This window comes from Sphaerodactylus townsendi, linkage group LG02 (genome assembly GCF_021028975.2).
Source record: "Sphaerodactylus townsendi isolate TG3544 linkage group LG02, MPM_Stown_v2.3, whole genome shotgun sequence".
Classification (NCBI taxonomy): domain Eukaryota; kingdom Metazoa; phylum Chordata; class Lepidosauria; order Squamata; family Sphaerodactylidae; genus Sphaerodactylus; species Sphaerodactylus townsendi.
Genome location: NC_059426.1, coordinates 164,383,425 through 164,406,654, shown reverse-complemented (window position 1 = coordinate 164,406,654; position 23,230 = coordinate 164,383,425). Strand labels below are relative to the sequence as shown.

The 23,230-nt window shown below is 46.4% G+C and overlaps 1 protein-coding gene across 1 annotated transcript in view; it reads right to left on the bottom strand.

Annotated features, from left to right (window-relative positions):
- The window catches only part of ASPG (asparaginase), a 100,619-nt gene extending 77,826 nt beyond the window's left edge, over positions 1-22,793 (bottom strand). Inside the window, exons 1-3 of the mRNA XM_048485380.1 lie at positions 22,593-22,793; positions 10,515-10,644; positions 3,750-3,861 (exon numbers count right to left, since the gene is read on the bottom strand). Of these exons, the coding sequence (XP_048341337.1) occupies positions 3,750-3,861; positions 10,515-10,644; positions 22,593-22,767 (417 nt within the window). The 5' untranslated portion in view covers positions 22,768-22,793. The remainder of the gene's footprint in view (positions 1-3,749; positions 3,862-10,514; positions 10,645-22,592) is intronic.
- Between the last annotated feature and the right edge of the window lie 437 nt (positions 22,794-23,230).

The following is a 23,230-nucleotide window of genomic DNA, read 5'->3' as shown; positions in this document are numbered from 1 at the left end:
GTTCCGAGCAAAGATAAACATAAATGTTTGCTCTCTTTAAGTATCTGAAGGGCTGTCACTTAGAGGAGGGCGGGGAGCCGTTCCTGTTGGCAGCAGAGGAGATTACCTATAATAATGGGTCTAAATTACGGGCAGAAAGGTACCGGCTGGATATTAGGTGTCATGCCCCCACAGAGGCTTTCGTTATTTCCCCATTAAGCTTCAGTTTCCCCGTAGTTAGCATGGGTTTAGTTCATTGGAACGAAGCCACTCACGAGCGAATGGCTGTGTAGCTGCGCGGAGAGGACCTCTGAAAACCCGGTTTTCAATGGTCTTCTCCGCGTAGCTACGCAGCATGGAGGCGAGGTTTTTTTTAAAAGACACACCTCCGTGCAAAGGCGCGACGACAGTCTGCATTGCTTCCGCAGGCTCCACTCACTGCCTGCACGGAAGCTTGCGAACGGGACAGCAGGACTGCAGGTTACTTTATCACGCCTGCAACCCTCTCTCCTGTGAGGAAGGGGCCGTTGTGCCGCCTTGGACGTCTGCTTCATGGGCTCCCCTCCCACATTCTCATGCGCAGCAGTGGCATAGTGGCTCAGAGCAGGTGCATTCTGATCTGGAGGAACGGGGTTTGATTCCCAGCTCTGCCGCTTGAGTTGTGGAGGTTTATCTGGGGAATTCAGGTTAGCCTGTACACTCCCACACACACCAGCTGGGTGACCTTGGGCTAGTCACAGCTTCTTGGAGCTCTCTCAGCCCCACCCACCTCATAGGGTGTTTGTTGTGAGGGGGGAAGGAGAAGGAGATTGTAAGCCCTTTTGAGTCTCCTACAGGAGAGAAAGGGGGGATATAAATCCAAACTCTTCTTCTTCTTCTTCTCCCACATAACCCGGATCAAGCAGTATCACCCAACTGAATGTTCTTCCTTCCCTCTTGTTGTCTCATTCCGCATCCCAACCTCATCCTCGTAGAGTGTGGGCATGTATTTGGAAAGGAGAGGGTAGTTTATAGCTGCTTATGGATGTTTATTATGGCTCACCAGTAGTCTGTTAGTGATTTCACAGTAGTGTGATTGATTGCTAATGAATAAAGACTTCCTTGTGTTTGAATTAGTTGGTTGATGATACTCTTTCCCTGGGGACACTATTCTGGAATAAAACCAGAGATACACAACAAAAACACACAAAGATCCCTTGTTCCCTTGTAACCCAGTAATAGCTAATTCTCTCCCCTGCCCCCAGGTCCAGTTCAGGTAATAGTAAAACCTGGTTGCACCAACGTGGTGCAATGACTAAGAGATGGTGGATTCTAATCTGAAGAGCCAGGTTTGATCCCCCACTCCTCCACCTGAGTGGCAGGGGCTTATTTGGTGAACCAGATGTGTTTCCACACTCCTACATTCCTGCTGGGTGACCTTGGGCTAGTCACAGTTCCTTCTGAACTCTCTCAGCCCCACCTACCTCACAAGGTGTCTCTTGTGGGGAGAGGAAGGGAAAGGAGCTTGTAATCTACCTTGAGTCTCCTTACAGGAGAGAAAGGTGGGGTATAAAATCAAACTCTTGTTTTTCTCTAAATTGGGGGGTGGGGTCATGATGCCTCTGCAGAAGAACGGGAGCTTAGGGAACCCCCTTGTGCTGCCATTGCAGTGGTTTGAGAAATGTTTCTTTTGAAAAAATTAAAACACATCAGCATCTGCTGTGCCCAGCTGGGTCACTTCTGGAGGAAACCCAAAAGCGATGTAGAGTCCCTCTAGGAGCATTCATTGAAAATGCTGGGGGGAAGAATTAGGACTAATACAAGGAAACACTTCTTCACGCAACGTGTGATTGGTGTTTGGAATATGCTGCCACAGGAGGTGGTGATGGCCACTAACCTGGATAGCTTTAAAAGGGGCTTGGACAGATTTATGGAGGAGAAGTCAATCTATGGCTACCAATCTTGATCCTCCTTGATCTCAGGTTGCAAATGCCTTAGCAGACCAGGTGCTCAGGAGCAGCAGCAGCAGCAGGCCATTGCTTTCACCTCCTGCATGTGAGCTCCCAAAGGCACCTGGTGGGCCACTGCGAGTAGCAGAGTGCTGGACTAGATGGACTCTGGTCTGATCCAGCAGGCTAGTTCTTATGTTCTTATGTTCTTATGATAGCTCTTATGTTCTTATGATAGTTCTTATGATACCACAGCGTTTCCAGCAATTCCTTGTCACTGCTCAGTTTTCCCTGGAAGAGACATAGTGGCACAAAGGACGTCATGCCCCTAGCATTGGCCTTCCTATCTCAGCTGTGCCTGGCAGACCCTTGTGCTGAGAGAAAGGAAGGACAAGAGCTTAACACATTGAGATTCCAACAAAATTCAGACAAAAGTCCTATTTGGCCAGTGATGCTCTGTGCTTATTAAATACTGGAAAAAGAAAATGCCTGAGGAAGAAGTAAAGAAGATTGTCTTGCATCTAATATAGATGGAAGAGGAATGTTTTTGTATACTTATATGATTTCTGAGATATTTATGTAATACAAGTGCATGTGCATATACTGCTGTTAGCTTTTCCTCTCTTTCCTACATTGTCACCATCTCATTTTTTTTAAAGGATCCAAAAGTCCTCTCTCTTGCAGGTATTTTAAATGGGAATTCAGTAAGGAACCAGTGTAGGACAGAGCAGTGAAGAGCCTGTCCTTCAGGGAGCATTTCAATCACCTACCATATTTTACTCTAGCGCAAAAAAGGCTCACTAACATGCCACAGGGAAAACTTGGCAATGCTTTACGTTGCCTTCTATCGCCACCTTGTGGTCAAATGGATTGTAACCAGAAACTAAAAACTGGAAAGGTTTCCTATACACTTCTGCAACAGGCAAAAAATACCCCAGAATCTGTTTACCATAGATAATGCCACGAGCAGGACATCATGTGGATTCTGCTTAACTATTCACTTGGATTCTGCTTAACTATTCATCTCTGGTAAACTATTTACTTGAATTCTCCTTAACTATTCATCTCTGGTAAACTTGTTTAGAACCAACATTGTAGTAGTAGTAGTAGTAGTAGTAGTAGTAGTAGTAGTAGTAGTAGTAGTAGTAGTAGTAGTAGTAGTAGTAGTAGTAGTAGTAGTAGTAGAAGAAGGAGGAGGAGGACGAGGACGAGGAAGAGGACGAGGACGAGGATTTATATCCCCCCTTTCTCTCCTATAGGAGACTCAAAGGGACTTACAAACTCCTTTCCCTTCCCCCACCCAACAAACACCCTGTGAGGTAGGTGGGGCTGAGAGAGCTCAGAAGAACTGTGACTAGCCCAAGGTCACCCAGCTGGCGTGCGAGTGTACAGGCTAATCTGAATTCCCCATATAAGCGTCCACAGCTCAGGCAGCAGAGCGGGAAATCAAACCTGGTCCCTCCAGATTAGAGTACACCTGCTCTTAACCACTACGCCACTGCTGCTCCTAGTGTAGCACTGCACTTAGCAGATTACTACAAAGTGTAATTCCACAAATCTTAAACCACAGTCAGCTTGGAAGATCGTTCTGAAAAGGAGGTGGAATGTAAACAACACTTTGTTGAGGGTAAAGAAAGCCAATTGTGTGAACTGCAGAACCTGGATTGGTCCAGTAAGGAGTAACAGACCTTGATGCATCTCCAACATCTCTGTGCATGCGTGCACACATACTGATGTCTGCCAGGCCATATCTGACCCCTGAAACAGTTTGGATCATAATATAAAACAAAACAAAATTCTATGTGTAATGTCATATCCTTTGCAAGGCAAATTCTGGAATACCTGAAGGCACTTTGCAATCGTGCCCCAATCGGCTGGCGTCATATTTGCGGAATCCAGCAGTGGGGAAAGTTCCATGATGGTGTAGATTATTCTTTTATTTTCCTTAGACAGCCTGTCAAAGAGAGAGAGAAAGAAAATAACATTGTGGGATGAGTGATTTTATTTCTGCCACTTGCCTTCTCTCCAAGGATGGGGGGATATTCCGAAGCATTTTGGCCTGGACTTTAGGATGTCCCTCGCCAAGTCAAAAGTTGGAAGCCACGATCAGTCTTAATCAGGCACATCTGCAAAACTTTGTATTGAACACTATTCTTCTTCTTTTTCATTAAAAATAGTTGATGTTCATTCAAAAATGTAGCCTGTGCGCATCTTAGCATCAAACGATACATTTCAACCTACGAAAGAGTACCACGAGGACTTGCAAGTGTACTGCAGCTGCGAGTTCTCTGTAGGAATGCCATTTATCAGTGCTTCAGGGCAGCCTGTTTGGATTGGGGACCATGCCCTGGGGGCAAGACGGGGTAAATAACGCCCTCAAGAGCCAATTCAGATTGGGAATGCAGCACAGGAGGGAGGCAAGGAGCAGCAATGGCGTAGTGGTTAAGAGCACGTGAACTCTAATCTGGAGGAACTGGATTTGATTCCCCGTTCTGCCGCTTGAGCTGTGGAGGCTTATCTGGGGAATTCAGATTAGCCTGTGCACTCCCACACACGCCAGCTGGGTGACCTTGGGCTAGTCACAGCTTTTCGGAGCACTCTCAGCTCCACCCACCTCACAGGGTGTTTGTTGCGAGGGGGGAAGGGCAAGGAGATTGTCAGCCCCTTTGAGTCTCCTACAGGAGGGAAAGGGGGGATATAAATCCAAACTCTTCTTCTTCTTCTTCTTGAACCAGTGCCGCAGGTATCTATTTTTTATGGGGCGGATTCAGTGACTGAGCTGACTTTCCGGCTGTTCCATTCCATTTCAAGGAAGCCGGACATGTAATGGGAGGAGTTTGAACCCGTGAAACCCCCACTCACCCCTTACCTGTGTGCCTGGCTCCTCCTTCCTTCCCTTCCCATCCTAATATGAATTTGGGCCCCGTGGTGGAGAACTCTCCGCTGTAATATGGCTGCTGCAGACTCGTGTAGGTTGTAAAATGTAGTTTAGCCCTTAGCAGCCACTGTCATAAAAGAGACCATTTTTTCCCCTTCTGTAAAATAGTTGTTTGAATCTGGAAGCAATTTCCATGAACATAATTTTTACCTGCAACCTCCTCACATCTTGCCTCCAATCCACAAGGCCTCCTGAAGTGCTACAGCTGGTGGACAGTGAACACCCAGGAATAGCAGGGGTAGAGAAGAGATGGTGTAAATAGCGCCCCCCCTCCCCCGTTTGTGGTAGATCCAGACCAGGAGGAGGAAGAAGAAGAGGAAGAGGAAGAGGAAGAGGAAGAGGAAGAAGGAGGAGGAGGAGGAGGAGGAGGAGGGGAGGAGGAGTAGGAGTGTGGATTTGTACTCCACCTTCTCTCTTGTAAGGAGACTCAAGGTGGCTTTCCCTTCCTTTCCCCACAACAGACACCCTTGTGAGGTAGGTGGGGCTGAGAGAGTTCCAAAGAACCGCGACTAGCCCAAGGTCACCCAGCAGGAATGTAGGAGTGCGGAAACACATCTGGGTCACCAAATATGCCTCTGTCACTCAGATGGATGAGTGGGGAATCAAACCAGGTTCTCCAGATTAGAATCCACCTGCTCTTAACCGCTATACCACACCGGAACGACCCTTGTCAGATGGTGATTACCTTCTCCCTTTTTTAAATCCTTGCGTTGAATAGCAGTATTCTTTTTCCAAATCTGCTGCCTGAACCGTTGGAAAAAGCTTTACTCAGTTGGGAAGTGTTTCAATCTAAATTGACTGAACATATGCAGCTCCCTTAATATAGAATCAAACCTTTTGCCAACCCACTTCGATACTTTCCAAGCCTGGCAGCAGACTCAGGCAAACTGTTGCTTTCCCGATGCCAAGATCCTATTAACTGGAGACGCCAGGGACTGATGCCCAGCTGAGACACAGTCCCTTGGACCCGCTGAATGTGCACTGTGGGCCTGCCCCCTATCCTCTCAGCAGATGTCTTTGCAGCTTTTCTAAATGGAAACTAATCCGGAAGTCCTATAAACACCTTCCCTGAATGGCATGTTGAGTTGGAAGCTACGGCTTTGCAATCGGATCCACAGAAATGGTGACTTGAGTACTGGGCCCCTGATCTATTGGGAAAGGAGGAGGAGGATTCCCGGCTTAGCTGTTCTGCATGCAAAATGCCCCAGGTTCAGCATGAAGCAGCGGGTGATGTGAAAGTCTCTTCCTGAGATCCCGGAGAGCCGTTGCCGATCAGAGTAGAAAATACTGATTTTGACAGATGAAGGGTATGATTTAGGACACAGGTGTCAAACGTGCGGCCCTCCAGATGTTATGGACTACAGTTCCCATCATCCCCTGCCAGCATTGTGCTGGCAGGGGATGATGGGAACTGTAGTTCATCACATCTGGAGGGCCGCACGTTTGACATCTATGACTTAGGACAGTGATGGCGAACCTATGGCACGAGTGCCAAAGGTGGCACTCGGAGCCCTCTCTGTGGGCACGCACACATAGAGTTCGTCATGTGGGGGTGGAAAATCACCACCACCACCCCACCCATCTAGGCTGGCCTGGGCCACTGAGCATGACATGTGCGCACCGCGGTGAGCAGGGAGGACTCGGCTGGCGGGTCTGGTGCCTATGCTCTGGGTGGCTGCTGCCTGGGGCGGGGGGCGCAGAGGGGGCAGAGATGCTAGAGAGACACAGAGCAGTACGCGTTGGACTTGCTGGATCCTACAGCAGGCTGGCCCCTGCTTGAGCGGGTGGGGCGGAGGAAGAGAGAGCCAACTGTTTTTTTCTAAACGAAAACCTCAGCATTCGGGTTAAATTGCCGGGTTGGCACTTTGCAATAAATAAGTGGGGTTTGGGTTGCAATTTGGGCACTCGGTCTCGAAAAGGTTCGCCATCACTGACTTAGGATAAGGTGTTTACTTTTACAAGAAGGTGGAAATATTCAACCCAGAGCAACATCTCCCCCCTTGGAATTTTGGGGCTATCTTCCAATCTAGGACCAAGGTTATTCATACAGCTGGTAAATTATTAAAATTACTGTTGCCTGTTCTCTTGCTAAGACAAACAGCCGGGTATACATAACAGTGAGAACGTAACTGTTCCTTTTTTACAGCAACCATGAAAACAACAGATCGCTATCAAATGAAGTGCCCATACACATCAGGGCATCTATACAAGTGTCAGCACGTTCTGACAAAATATTAAAATCAGATCAGAAGAAATCCAACTCACCCTTATACATAATTGCCTAGGGCACAGGTGTCACACTCAGGCTCTCCAGATGTTCATGGACTACAATTCCCAGAAGCCTGCTAGCATGGCCAATTGGTCCTGCTGGCATGGGCTGATGGGAATCGTAGTCCATGAACTCCTGGAGGGCCTGAGTTTGACACCTATGGCTAAGGGATGGAATGTCCAACAGCAAACCCCCGGCCAATTGGTGTGCAGGACTTATGACATTCCATTCCATCCCGCCTACCTTCCCCCACCAGGAGTCCCTCCTGGCCCAAACAATATGGCAGTGGTGGGGAACCTATGGCACGGGTGCCAGAGGTGGCACTCAGAGCCCTCTCTGTGGGCACACACAAACAGAGTCGCCCCCACCTCCTCCCACACATCTAGGCTGGCCTGGGCCGCTGCGCTCAATTACTAGCATTAAACCTAAGACCCAGTTTTGGGAAAGCAGGTTTAACCCTGTTAAGCACTGTTAAACCCCACTGATTTTCATGGGAAGAACTAAAGCACGATCCTTTACCTGGGAGTAAGCTCGGTTGCTGGCAATGGGGCTTGCTTCTGAGTAAACCCTCCTAGGGTCATGATTCACCCGTTGGAAGAGTTGCACGGTTGCTTCAAAGCAAGGCCACCGACTACCACCAAGCTTACTCCTGAGTAATGCACGCCTGGGAGCCAACCGTTTTTTCTAAACTAAAACCTCAGTATTCAGGTTAAATTGCCATGTTGGCCCTTTGCGATAAATAAGTGGGTTTTGGGTTGCAATTTGGGTACTCGGTCTCGAGAAGGTTCGCCATCACTGCAATATGGGCTGCTCTCCTGGAGGGAAGAGGGAGGAAGAGGAGGAGGGGGGTGACCCACCCTCCCTCTCCCTGTTCTTGAGCCCATTTTATTTTAATTTAAAATATGCTTTAGTGGTAGTGGACTAATAAAGTTCCTGTAGAGCAGTGCCTCTGTCCCGGGACCAAGTGGAAGGACCTCAGACATTATATCTTACATTGCCTCTTTTATGAAGGTATAAGAGAAGGGTGGTTAAGTCAAATTATTATCAAGGTCGTAGGCACAGATGTAGAACTTATTGATCTGAAGATGCCAGCCATAGATGCGGGTGAAACGCTAGCAGCAAAAACTACCAGACCACAGCCACACAGCCAGGAAAACACATGATAGCCAGTTGATTCTGGCTGTGAAAGTGTTGACATGCCCTTGCTGTTGAATTTATGCTTGTTACGACCATGGGGATACAAAAACAAACTAATCTATTTATCTGTGTACTACCACATATCGAATACTGTAATTTGCATAAAGTACAGAAAATGTGTAAAAGGTTGGATCCCACACGACAGTACAAAGGTTTTCCCCAAGAGCCAGTTGATTCTGGCCGTGAAAGCGTTTGACATGCTTTTGCTTTTGAATTTATGCTTGTTATGACCATGGGGACACAACAACAAACTTATCTATTTATCTGTGTACTACTGCATATCGAATACTGTAATTTATGTAAAGTACAAAAAGTGCATAAAAGGTTGGGTCCCACACCACAGTACAAAGTTTTTCCCCAGCTTCCCTGATTGCTGGAGAAAGGGAAAACTCTCTGCACCAACACCTTAAGAGGGGTATTGCAGGTTTTCCGTGTTGTATGGCCATGTTCCAGTAGCTTTTTCCAGTAACACGGCCATACAACCCGGAAAACCCACAACACCCTAGCGATTCCAGCCGTGAAAGCCTTCGACAATACACCTTAAGCAGCCTTTTCTATGGAATCCAGTTTAATGTTGGCGATTTTGTACAATCTACTTTCATCGATCAGGGCACTGAGACCTCTTCTTCCAACCACTAGAAATCTCATTCAGCAACTGCAGTAGACATAGAAGAAGAAGAAGAAGAAGAAGAAGAAGAAGAAGAAGAAGAAGGAGGAGGAGGAGGAGGAGGAGGAGGAGGAGGAGGAGGAGGAGTTTGGATTTGTATCCCCCCTTTCTCTCCTGCAGGAGACTCAAAGGGGCTGACAATCTCCTTGCCCTTCCCCCCTCACAACAAACACCCTGTGAGGTGGGCAGGGCTGAGAGAGCTCCGAGAAGCTGTGACTAGCCCAAGGTCACCCAGCTGGCGTGTGTGGGAGTGCCCAGGCTAATCTGAATTCCCCAGATAAGCCTCCACAGCTCAGGCAGCAGAGCTGGGAATCAAACCCGGTTCCTCCAGATTAGATACATGAGCTCTTAACCTCCTACGCCACTGCTGCTCACATACCCCACTTCCAGATCTTCAACCGTGTCGATCACAACAAGGGTCCTCAACGTGGACCCCACTGGCACCATGGTTTTCCTGGGGTCCAAAAAGTGTTGTTAGAAAGTAGGTGGGGCCAAGTGGGACGCTTGCCCAGCAGGGCTTCAGATTGGCCACTGAAGGTCTGATTGGCTCTACAGATTTTGAAAAGTTTTAGCCACTGTAGCAATTTAGCCACCATAGGATTTTTCACCGTGTTACTGTGTGTGTATGCAAGAAAATGTTTTAAAAGGCATTCTGCTAAAGAAAGGTTTTGTCTGAAATGTTGAAGAAGAAGAAGAAGAAGAAGAAGAAGAAGAAGAAGAAGAAGAAGAAGAAGAAGAAGAAGAAGAAGAAGAAGAAGAAGAAGAAGAGGAGGAGGAGGAGGAGGAGGAGTAGTTTGGATTTATATCCCCGCTTTCTCTCCTGTAGGGAGACTCAAAGGGGCTTCCCCTCCCCTCACAACAAACCTGTGAGGTGGGTGAGGCTGAGCGCTCCGAAGAACTGTGACTAGCCCAAGGTCACCCAGCTGGCATGTGTTGGAGTACACAAGCTAATCTGGTTCACCAGATAAGCCTCCACAGAGTGTACCTGCTCTTAACCACTATGCCACTCTGAAGAGTTATTAACATTGTGTTATGCAAAACTTCACTTCCTTTTTGTGGTTGGCTCCATCTCCTGCAGCAGCCAATTTGTGGTTGCACTCATCACCCTGTGTGAAAATTCAAAGGTGCCCATTGGCTTAAAAGATTTGGTCCCCAGGGTAAAAAATTTGGGCTTGGATGAACGAGTTCCTTGAGCTGAACACATTTCCACTTTCTCTAAAACTTCCGTTTGATCCACATCAATGTTTCCAATGGTTCCTTGAACAAACTTGAGATTTTTAGAGGAAGAGGGGATGTCCTCTGTGGCAAAGATGATCTAGGATACAAGGAACTCCTTCACAGGACCCAGGCCTTGCTTTTTAAAATACTCTTGGAGATTTTCAGGAAGATATTTTATGTGTACCCGCCCAATTGCAGCATACAGCTTTCATAATGTTCATTAGCCAGACACAAGGCAAAAAGCTGAAATCATAGAACACATTACAGAAAAAGTCAGAACTTGTCAGAAGTGGAAACACGAAATTTTCCAATACGTACGGAAGCACCAAAGTGTCATCTCCAAGCGCGAGGCGGTCATACAGTTTTGTTTCCTTGGCATACGTGACATCATGAAGGATTGGAATCTTTGCCAGAGCCCCTGCTAATTTGTTAGCTTCAGGAGCAAGACCTACAACAGGAAAAGAAAAATCATAAAATGAAAACAGATTTGCACTTATCCTGAATGTTTTAAAATTATTTCCTCATAGGATACAAGTGGGCTTATCTTGTATGGCAACTCACTGCAATAAGGGCAGTGGTGAAGACAGTGACGCTACAGATGTGGTGATCTTATAGAGCTCTTCCTTTAAATGGTAACAATACTTCAAGTATAAAAGATATTGGCTACTTTGGACCTGCCTCTGCAGATCCCATAAGATACGTCCAAACTGGGTTTGATTCCCCGCTCTGCCACTTGAGCTGTGGAGGCTTATCTGGTGAACCAGATTAGCTTGTGCACTCCAACACACACCAGCTGGGTGGGATCTGCTACAATTGCTAATACCAACATTTCTATCTGTATCTGTGGTTCTCAACCTTCCTAATGCCACGACCCTTTAATACAGTTCTTCATGTTGTGGTGACCCCCAACCCTAACGTTTATCCATTTTACAGATGGAGTCTTAGGCGACCCCTGTGAAAGGGTCGTTTGACCCCCAAAGGGGTCCCGACCACAGGTTGAGAACCACTGATCGATATAAACACTAAACAATGAATGCAAAATAATAAAAACATCTCTAGCCTAAAACATTTTTCCAGGTCTACTTTCAATGAAGTCTAGCAGGGAAGGTGTTAGACAAAGATTCACAGAATTCTCCTATACACTTTGTCAATTAAACTGAAAGCTTCTGCAGTCCCCTGTGATCTAACTAAATTTACTTACATAATTTAACTTGCGCAAATACTCCGGTGATTATTGACTTCTTCTGGGAGATCACCCCAGATTGTGCAATATATTAAATTCAGGTGGTGTTTACGGGGACATTATCACCACTTTAGTTATCAACACTGATTGAAAAACTCAGAAACTGTTGGATTAATCAGGGAGCAGTTGGAGTCTGGGTTTACAAGTTTTCCTCTCTGCCAAGTCCTGATTCCCCTTCCCCTGTGTTCCTCCGTTTTCCAGAGACAGAGGCTGATACATGGCTTGGAAGGCTGTTTCTGTCAGTTTTCAAGTGAACTGCTTCCCCCCACCACCACACATTCCTGGTTCGGCACATGTGCAGTGGTGGGATTCAGCAGCTTCGCACCACTTCAGCAGAACCGGTTGTTGAAATGGTGCTTGTAAACAACCAGTTGTTAATGTATTGTTGAAGGCTTTCATGGCCAGATTCAACTGGTTGTGGTGGGTTTTCCGGGCTGTGTGGCCATGGCCGTGGTGGCGAACCTTTGGCACTCCAGATGTTATGGACTACAATTCCCATCAGCCCCTGCCAGCATGGTCAATTGGCCATGCTGGCAGGGGCTGATGGGAATTGTAGTCCATAACATCTGGAGTGCCAAAGGTTCGCCACCACTGGCCTAGTAGATCTTGTTCCTAATGTTTCACCTGCATCTGTGGCTGGCATCTTCAGGGGTGTATCACAGAGAGAAGTCTGTTACACACCAGTCGTTAAATTATTTTAATCCCGCCACCGGAACCGGTTGTTAAATTATTTGAATCCCACCACTGCACAAGTGGCTCGTCCAGATAGTGGCCTAGCTCAGGGGTCTGCAACCTGCGGCTCTCCAGATGTTCAATTGGCCATGGTGGCAGGGGCTGATGGGAATTGTAGTCCATGAACATCTGGAGAGCCGCAGGTTGCAGACCCCTGGCCTAGCTGGTGAAAGATTGATGGGAGAGGGATCCAAAAGGAAGATAACCCTTCTAGCTGAATTAAAAGACTGGGACCCTAAATTAAATAGTTATATTTCATTCTCTTAAGTTTTGGGGATGCGTTGGCTTGGATGCAGCAAGATGCAAACAGAAACAGAGGGAGGCCCCTTCCGCGCAGGCAGAATAATGCACTTTCAATCCACTTTCACAATTGTTTTGCAAGTGGATTTGGCTATTTCACACAGCAAAATCCCACTGCAAAGTGCATTGTGGGATTGAAAGTGGATTGAAAGTGCATTATTCTGCCTGTGCGGAAGGGGCCTTAAGTACAATTCTGCCTATGCTCGGGCTAGATCTTTAGCAAAAATCTAGCAATTCAATCACTATGTACTGCAGTGTTCAGAAACTGGTAATTTAAGATCCAGTGCAAGGAGAAATGCAAACAAGGCACAAACAGCCTGAATTAATGCAAGCGGCTACCAGTGTCTTTTTCTATTGTTCTTTCGCGCAAGCGCTCCAGAGCAAGTGGAAATTCTGCACGGGATCCAACCCTATCTTTTAAAAATGCAGTGTTGGGACCTTAGAATTTAAAAACAGTATGCAATACAAATCGAAGTGTGGCTCCAGCTGAGTCATATCCTCATTGTAATTATGCATGCAGGACAAAAGTCAATGTCGCAGAAGGCAAAAGGAACATTTTCCTGAAATGGACGTGCTTGCGTTCCTGGAATATATAACCTCGTCTACCTGGTGACATTTCACCATCGTTTGAAATGTTTGCACAGAAAAATGATCGTTACACACAACGCTGTTGCAATCCTTCTAAGAAAGAGGGCAAGAAAAAGCAAACCCGCTTTAAAATCTCGAGGGAAGTTTCCAGTGGTTCATTTCCCGCCCCTCCCACCTGTAGACAGGTGCAGACACCATACCAGATATATCCGGATTTCTTTCCTTTTGTTTAAAGTTAAGACAAGAATCTAGATTACACCAGCTTGAAGGCTGACCTTCTGCAAAACTCGTAAATGAAAATGAAAGTTGGATCAAGCAGAACACCGTTCATTAATGATTCACACACACACTGTTGAACAAAGCCACAAACAGACTAAGATAAATATTTCCCTAACTTCAGCATGACAGCAAATAAACATGAACAGATCCAACTTATCAATGTGCAGCCATGGGATATAATCTTTGCTTCATCTATGGGGAAAAGGATAACCAGGATATACTGTATATACTCGTGTATAAGTCAACCCACATATAAGTCGAGGCACCTAATTTTACCACAAAAAGCTGGGAAAACTTATTGACTCGCGTATAAGTCGAGGGTGGGAAATGCAGCAGCTGCTGGTAAATTTCAAAAATAAAAATAGATACCAATAAAATTACATCAATTGAGGAATCAGTAGGTTAAATGTTTTTTAATATTTATTTCAAAGAAAAACAGTAAACTGGCTCTGTAAGTGGAAAAGAGGATCAACAAGAACAATATGGTATCAACAATAACTTTAAAAGTACAAAAACTTTAGCTCAATCAGCAACCAAGTTAAAATCCTTCAAAACTGGATACCTCATCATCATCCAAATGTAACTCAACTTAGATTTTAAGAGGGATATTATCAGAAATGGAAAATCTACTATTAGCTTCCATTGTAAACAATGGGGGATGGGGCACCCTTTTGGGGATCAATAACTTTAGATCCCCTGACCCAAACTTCACCAAACATGGCTGGTATCATAAAGAGACCCTCCTGATGAGACCAGCCAGGTTTGGTGAAGTTTGGTTCAGAGGGTCCAAAGTTATGGACCCTCAAAAGGGTAGCCTCATCTACTAATAGCTCCCATTGAAAACAATGGGGAATGGGGGCACCTCCTTTGGGGGTCCATAACTTTGGACCCCCTGAACCAAACTTTACCAAACTTGGCTGGTATCATCAGGAGAGTATTCTGAGGGTACCCTGAAAATTTGGTGTTGCTAGCATAAAAACTGCGCCCCCTGCTGGCCGGCAAAGTAAAAACACAAAAAAAAATTAATGACCCGCATATAAGTCGAGGGGAGCTTTTTCAGCATTAAAAATGTGCTGAAAAATTCTACTTATACATGAGTATATATGGTAAAAGTAAAATGGTTGGTTCTCCCCAACCACTCTGTTCGGCCCATGGCAGTATTTTCTTCTTATGCAAGAGTTCAATATCATAAAGAAGCAAGTATTAAGCTCTGGGCAGATCTGAGAATATCAGTCAAGTAAAACTGGTCAACACAATACATATTGGCTGCATGTATTTCAAGGGGCATTTAATCAGTCCTTTAACGCAACATGTGTTACAATCAATGAAATAATTGGAAAAATACATAGCACAAAACATGCAATGTTTACATAGCACCTGGAAGTCTCCCAAGTGACTGATGTACAACAGTGTTTCCACACAGGGGCAGGCTTATAAGGTTTCTCTGTTGCGCACGCAACTGCCGATACAGCATGTAAGCAACAGCGCTTCCGCACAATTCCCTTGCCCAGTCCCTCGGGGTAGCCATTCTCCCCCATCAGAGGGCTTCATTTGCATTTTTAAAAGCCCCCACAGTGTTTATTTATCTAATTTACACCTTGACTTTCTGGGGTGTGTTGCTTGAGGAGCAACGGAGAGCAACCCACGGAAAACTTGATTATGTTAGTGCATCAAGGCAGGGGCAGCCTGGACAATAACCATGAATATCCCTTCAATCTTCTCTGAAAAAAAAAAGACAAGATAGAAATTTCATCAGTGGAGCCATCCAAAGGTGGGGGGTGGCAAATCCACGCATGGGAGCAGCACACGGCCACCCCGGGGCACTGACCCCAGCGGAAGGGTTAAACCGCCAGTGCGCAGCCATCGCCGCCATCCCCAACGGTGGGACATGGCATAGGACACTGTGGCAGCATCCCTGTGCCTCTGCCGCAATCTCAGGTACAACAGGGGTGGTCCGGGTACATGGCTGAAGTTGACTTTTGCAGTGAGAGGCAGGAGGAGAGAAGTCACACTCCAGTGATGGAACTTTCTTGTGCCACTGGGAAATTCCAGGGGATGCCAGCCGTGCCGTTTTTATAATTACTGAGCAAATTCAGGACATGGCATATACCAGTGGTTGTCAACCTGGGGGTCGCGACCCCTTTGGGGGTCGAATGACCCTTTCTCAGGGGTCGCCTAAGACTCTCTGCATCAGTGTTCTCCATCTACAAAATGGATAAATGTTAGGGTTGGGGGTCACCACAACATGAGGAACTGTATTAAAGGGTCGTGGCATTAGTGTTACCGCTGCTGCTCGGGTAACAATCAGTGATTTCAGCTCAGCAACGTAATGAGGCACGGGAAGCCGACGTTCTTCAAAGCAAAAGGATTTTATCTGCAAGTGATGGTCACAGCTCGGTCAGGAGAATCGCGCCTTGCAACGCAGTGCAAGAACTTTTATTCCCAAACTTCAAAGGAGGCAAAGGGGTAGGGAGGTGGGAGGTGAGGGGGCAAGTCCCTCATCAAAACAAAAATAGGAAAACAAAACAACTCAAAAGCAAGATACAGTTACACTTTCTGAATGGGATTACCAAATCCCGCTATCAGCCGTCTTCCCGCAAGATCTCGCAATGGTGCTGAATGGAGAGCAGATAAGGTCCATTCACAAAATCCAGGTGGGCTCGCTACCGCACCCAGCTATCTCCTTTATCAGATGGCTGTTTCCTTCAGTAATACCCTGAGGCTCCTGCCTCAAGTTGCTGCAACAAAGAAAAATTCAAACTGTCCAATGGTGGTCCCTGCACGTCTCCCAACGGCTGGGGACCTTTGGGTGCTGGCAACAGATTCGATTTGCAAGTCCAAAGAGGGTCTTTGTCTTTGTTAAGGAGTCGGCTGGGTGTTGGTCTAAGCTGCATTCCAGAGCCAACTTCCTTGTCCCTTAATATCAAACCTTTCAGGCCACTGCTTTGGCCATCAGACACAAATTTCAAAAATAACATTTCTAAACTTAAACGTTAGGGAAACCTTAAAGGGATAAACACATATACTTATAGGCAAGACTTTCCTAAACCTAACAATAACAGGACCTTAAACTAACTGGAGAACCTAGTCAAACTAAAATCCTAAACAGTAAGAAAATCATAAATTCAACTCTAAAGGGGCTTTTATTACATCCTAGAATGGCATAAACAAGAGGGAAACCATATATCATTGGCACAAGCATACATAAGCGTTCTCTATGAGCCTTATGGAGGCCTCTGAACCACACAAGTCTCCGCGTTTGGGCATGGAGCCAGTGTAGCCAGGCAACCTGACTCAGGAAAATATTTTGTTTATTTTCCTGGCGGTAACATTAGGAAGGTTGCGAACCAATGGCATATACGTATTAGTAAAGTGTTAAAATATGACACCAACACAAAGATTACAACCATAATTACAGTGTTTATAGCATGCATCGCCTCCTTTCTTTACTGGTGCTCTTTGTTGTCTGTTTGAATTGGTTTTCATATTTTGTAATCCACTAGTCTCAGTGATTAAGGCACGCTGTGAATGACGTTAAATGATAAATAAATCATAGACACAGAATGTAAATAAAGAGTTTAGTGGAAAAGCTATGTGAAATATTCTACAAGCATATCTACGGACGACTAACAACTGGTGGTGTAGTGGTCAGAGGGTTAGACTAGGATCTGAGAGACCCAGGTTCGAATCCCCAGTTTGCCATGGAAGCACGCTAGGTGGTCATTATATGAGTTTTCTGAGTGACCCCCACCACCGCAGCCCCACCCACAAGGACTCAAAGTGCTTAGGATACCGACTAAGGCAGAAATCAAACGTTGCCCTACCCTACACAGGCCAAGCCCCCTCCTCAGGAATCAAAAATGCACCTCCCCCAGTCCTTGAAAAAACCTGGCCAGGATGATCCACAACTCTGGAGGTGAGGCCCCCCATGTAGGACACTCCCTGCCATGAAGCACCTTGGTGGCAGAGAAAGCACAGAGGATGGTTTGCTCTGTCTTGACCTTGGCCTGAATCTCTGGACTTGTGCTTTCAGATTGTCCTGGACCTGACCACTAGGAGTTTTTGGACTTTTGGCGCTTGACCTTTGGAATGGAACTTTGGCAACAGAAACTGGACAACGTGTATGTGCGAACCAAGAAAACATGACACCCGGTTGAGTTGTAACACCATGGAGTCCACCCTCCAAAACGGCTTTGGCTTCCAATCTCTGTTGTCTGGAAATGGGCTATAGTTCCTGGGAGGCTCCAGGTTCCATCGCTAGGCTGCCATCCCTTATTGGGTCCCTAATGGAGAGTCAGTGTGGTGTAGTGATTAAGAGCAGGTGCACTCTAATCTAGAGAATCGGTTTGATTCCCCGCTCTGCCACTTGAGCTGTGGAGGCTTATCTGGTGAACCAGATTAGCCTGTGTACTCCAACACACGCCAGCTGGGTGACCTTGGGCTAGTCACAGCTCTTTGGAGCGCTCTCTGCCCCACCCACCTCACAGGGTGTTTGTTGTGCGGGGGGGGGGGGATTGTAAGCCTCTTTGAGTCTCCTTCAGGAAAGAAAGGGGGATATAAATCCAAACTCTTCTTCTCCTTCTTCTCCTTTAAGGAGTGGGGTGGGGGGCTGTACATCAGACAGACAGCTCAGCTTCCTAATCCTGCCCCTTTCCTCCCCTGGGCTAAGGCAGCTACCCTAACCCATCTCCAAATCTCCGGGAGCTTCCCAACCTAGATCTAGCAATCCTACTCCCCATTGACAACCCTAAGTACCTATATTTTGTATTTATAATTACTAACGTGGATAGCATGCACTGAAAGAGAATTACAGAATCATAGAATTGGAAGAGGCTCCAAGGGCCATCAAGTCCAACTCCCTGCAATATAGGAACACATAATCAAAGCACTCCTGACAGATGGCCATCCAGCCTCTCTTTGAAAACCTCCAAAGAAGGAGACTCCACCACACTTCAAGGTAGTGCATTCCATTGTCGAACAGCCCTGAAGGTAGTTTTTCCTGATGTTTAGGTGGAATCTCTTTTCCTTCACCTTGAACCCATTACTCCTGGTTCTAGTCTCTGGAGCAGCAGAAAACAAGCTTGCTCTCTCACTAACATGACATCCCTCCAAATTTTTGAACATGGCTATCATGTCACCTCTTAACCTTCTCTTCACCAAACTAAATACACCCAGCTCCCTAAGTCTCTCCTTGTAGGGCATGGATTCCAGACCTTTTACCATTTTGGATGCCCTCCTCTGGACACGTTCCAGCTTGTCAATATCCTTCTTGAATTGTGGTGTCCAGAACTGTACTCAATATTCCAGGTGAGGTCAAACCAGTGCAGAATAGAGAAATACAATTACATCCCTCGATCTAGAGACTATGCTCCTATTGATACAGTCCAGAATCGCATTGGCTTTCTTGGCCGTCAGAAGAGATATGGATGATTTTAACCACCCTGCTTTTGAAAACTGCCGGCTGAATAATATTAGTAGCAGATGGCAGCTGCAGGACCCTCCCCAACCCCACCCCACAGGTGAATGTCGGCATGCAGTCCTCACGCATACCATTCTCCCCAGTCAATCAGGAATCCAGGAATAGTGCTCCGCAGAGGCACGCTCCATTCACAACCCCCAAGTAAATGCACGCATATATTCTAAGCCCAATGTTCCTGCATGGGGACTGCCTTAGCTGCATCAGGTTGAAATTCAACACACGCATCTGTAGCTGCATGGATGGATAATGCTTCACCTGCTGAATTTTTACCTGTCAGGCAGGAGCCTTGGCAAGTTTTAATTCCAGATGCTTCTGGAATTAAAGGAAATTTTGGCCATCAAATTGTTTGAGGAAAAAATTGCTTCCTTTTTTTTTACTGGACTTTGGGGCACTTGTGTGTTTGTGTGTGTGTTAAGTGCCATCGAGTGGCTTCCTGTGGCCCCTTAAAGACCAACAAAAGTTTATTACCATCTACCTTTAAGCGGGCTCTAGTCCATGAAATGCTGGAGCAACATCTTGCTGGCCTCTTAAGTGCCACAAACTCCCGCAAAATGATGTAAAAAGAAATCCTATTACCTCTGTAACGATTGCAAAAATAAATACTATTACCTCTGCAGCAACTACATCTTCACGTTTACTCGTGAACCCTTTTGTCAAAAGAGAAAATTTGCCACGCAGGGCCAGGGTCACTAACTCCAAAAAAGGAGAGATTGTTATCCCATCCAATGTGCACCTGTACAACCATGCCCATTCTTTTCTACACATTGACTGCAATGCCATCACCTGCCTGTTGTCATGCACTGTTACTGCAAAAACGGCTTTTAAAACCTGATAGAGGATAAGAGGGATGCAAGATCTTGGAGGGTCAAACTGTTGTCCTGTACCAGCAACCCTGTGCATGGCAAAAACTACTTTTAAAACCTCATAAAGGATAAAAAGGATGCAAGATCTTGGTGAACCACCTGTCTGTTGTCCAGTAGCAGCAATGCTGTGCATGGCAAAAACTACTTTCAAAACCTCATAAAGGATAAGAAAGACACTAGATCTTGGCGAATCACCTGCCTGTTGTCCCATACTAGCAACACTGTGTTTGGCAAAAACTACTTTTAAAACCTGATGAAGGAGAAAAAGGATGCAAGATCTTGGCGAGCCACCTGTCTGTTGTCCAATAGGAGCAACCCTGTGCATGGCAAAAACTACTTTTGAAACCTCATAAAGGATAAGAAAGACACTAGATCTTGGCGAATCACCTGCCTGTTGTCCCTTGCTAGCAACCCTATGCATGGCAAAAACTACTTTTAAAACCTGATGAAGGAGAAAAAGGATGCAAGATCTTGGCGAGCCACCTGTCTGCTGTTATTAATTAGGAGTAACACACAATGCGTAGCAAAAACTACTTTTGAAACCTCACAAAGGATAAGAAAGACACTAGATCTTGGCGAATCACCTGCCTGTTGTCCCGTACTAGCAACACTGTGTATGGCAAAAACTACTTTTAAAACCTGATGAAGGAGAAAAAGGATGCAAGATCTTGGCAAACCACCTGTCTGTTGTCCAGTAGGAGTAACACTGTGCATGGCAAAAACTACTTTTAAAACCTCATAAAGGATAAGAAAGACACTAGATCTTGGCGAATCACCTGCCTGTTGTCCCATACTAGCAACACTGTGTTTGGCAAAAACTACTTTTAAAACCTGATGAAGGAGAAAAAGGATGCAAGATCTTGGCGAGCCACCTGTCTGTTGTCCAGTAGGAGCAACCCTGTGCATGGCAAAAACTACTTTTGAAACCTCACAAAGGATAAGAAAGACACTAGATCTTGGCGAATCACCTGCCTGTTGTCCCTTGCTAGCAACCCTGTGCATGGCAAAAACTACTTTTAAAACCTGATGAAGGAGAAAAAGGATGCAAGATCTTGGCAAACCACCTGTCTGTTGTCCAGTAGGAGTAACACTGTGCATGGCAAAAACTACTTTTAAAACCTCATAAAGGATAAGAAAGACACTAGATCTTGGCGAATCACCTGCCTGTTGTCCCATACTAGCAACACTGTGTTTGGCAAAAACTACTTTTAAAACCTGATGAAGGAGAAAAAGGATGCAAGATCTTGGCGAGCCACCTGTCTGTTGGTTGTCCCAGTAGAGGGAGCAACCCTGTGCATGGCAAAAACTACTTTCAAAACCTCATAAAGGGATAAAGAGAAAAGACACTCAGATCTTGGCGGAATTCACTCTGCCTGTTGTCCATTACTAGGCAACACTGTGTATGGCCAAAAACTACTTTTACCCAAAGGCCAGATGCAAGGTTACAAAGGATGCAAGATCTTGGCAAACCACTTGTCTGTTGTCCAGTAGAACGGCTTTACTGTGCATGGCAAAAACTACTTTTAAAACCTCATAAAGGATAAGAAAGACACTAGATCTTGGCGAATCACCTGCCTGTTGTCCCGTACTAGCAACACTGTGTTTGGCAAAAACTACTTTTAAAACCTGATGAAGGAGAAAAAGGATGCAAGATCTTGGCGAACCACCTGTCTGTTGTCCACAGTAGGAGCAGCTTACTGTGCATAGCAAAAACTACTTTCAAAACCTCATAAAGGATAAGAGAAAGACACACTGAATCTTGGCCAGAATCTGCCTGTTGTCCCGTACTAGCAACACTGTGTATGGCAAAAACTACTTTTAAAACCTGATGCAAGGATACAAAGGATGCAAGATCTTGGCAAACCACCTGTCTGTTGTCCAGTAGGAGCAACACTGTGCATGGCAAAAACTACTTTCAAAACCTCATAAAGGATAAGAAAGACACTAGATCTTGGCGAATCACCTGCCTGTTGTCCCGTACTAGCAACACTGTGTATGGCAAAAACTACTTTTAAAACCACAGTCTACAGGATCTAAAGGATGCAAGATCTTGGCAAAACACCTGTCTGTTGTCCAGTAGGAATTAACTTTGTGCATAGCAAAAACTACTTTCAAAACCTCATAAAGGGATAAGAAAAGACACACTGAATGTGGCGAATCACCTGCCTGTTGTCGATACTAGCAACACTGTGCATGGCAAAAACTACTTTTAAAACCTGATGCAAGGATACAAAGGATGCAAGATCTTGGCAAACCACCTGTCTGTTGTCCAGTAGGAGCAACACTGTGCATGGCAAAAACTACTTTCAAAACCTCATAAAGGATAAGAAAGACACTAGATCTTGGCGAATCACCTGCCTGTTGTCCCGTACTAGCAACACTGTGTATGGCAAAAACTACTTTTAAAACCTGATGCAAGGATACAAAGGATGCAAGATCTTGGCAAACCACCTGTCTGTTGTCCAGTAGGAGCAACACTGTGCATGGCAAAAACTACTTTTAAAACCTCATAAAGGATAAGAAAGACACTAGATCTTGGCGAATCACCTGCCTGTTGTCCCGTACTAGCAACACTGTGTATGGCAAAAACTACTTTTAAAACCTGATGCAAGGATACAAAGGATGCAAGATCTTGGCAAACCACCTGTCTGTTGTCCAGTAGGAGCAACACTGTGCATGGCAAAAACTACTTTTGAAACCTCATAAAGGATAAGAAAGCCACTAGATCTTGGTGAATCACCTGTCTGTTGTCCCGCACTAGCAACACTGTGTATGGCAAAAACTACTTATAAAAACCTTATAACAGGTAGGAAGGATGCAAGATCTTGGCGGGGGCTTGGAGGAAGGGGAGGCAAAACGGGGAGCGATCCCCAGCCTTCCTCCCCCCCAGGCGAGCCGGGCGCCCCACTCACCCTCCGACTGAGGCATCATCCCAATGGTCCCTCCCGTGTTGACCACCAGCACCCGCACTTCGGCCCCGGCCCTGCAGCCCTGCCCGGTCTCGAGCGCCGGGGAAGGCTCGGTGGCGGAAAGGGCTCTGCCCAGCTCGCGGCTCCCGCCAGGGGAGAGTCGCCCTGACTCGGCCATCGCCGCCGGCTTGTGGCGAGCCGAGCTGCGCAACGTGAGGATGCCCACACCGGCTGCCGGGGCCGCCCCTTGCCCAACGGGCCTGCTCTCATTGGCCGGGCCTCGGCCGGCCTACCCCGGGGACGAACTACCACCACCCGCCCACTAGGCCCCACTCGGTGTACTGTGAGGAGGGACGTCGCCTGAGGGAGCGCGGCCTGTGTCGGCATGGCGGGAAAGGCGGCTTCTCCCCTCCCGGGGACGGCTGGAGCGGGGTGGCAACGGCCGCTGGTTTGCCTCAGCAGCTGCGGATGAGGGAGGGAGCGGGCAGAAGTTCTCTCCCCGTCCCGCCTTCTTCAGGGGACAGGCCGAGGGGGAAGATGGATGCTTGCTAAATACAGCGCAATACAGCTTTTAAAAAATCGTTTTAGATGCTTATATCTATGTAAGCCGCCTCGAGTCCTTTGGGAGATCGGCGGGATGG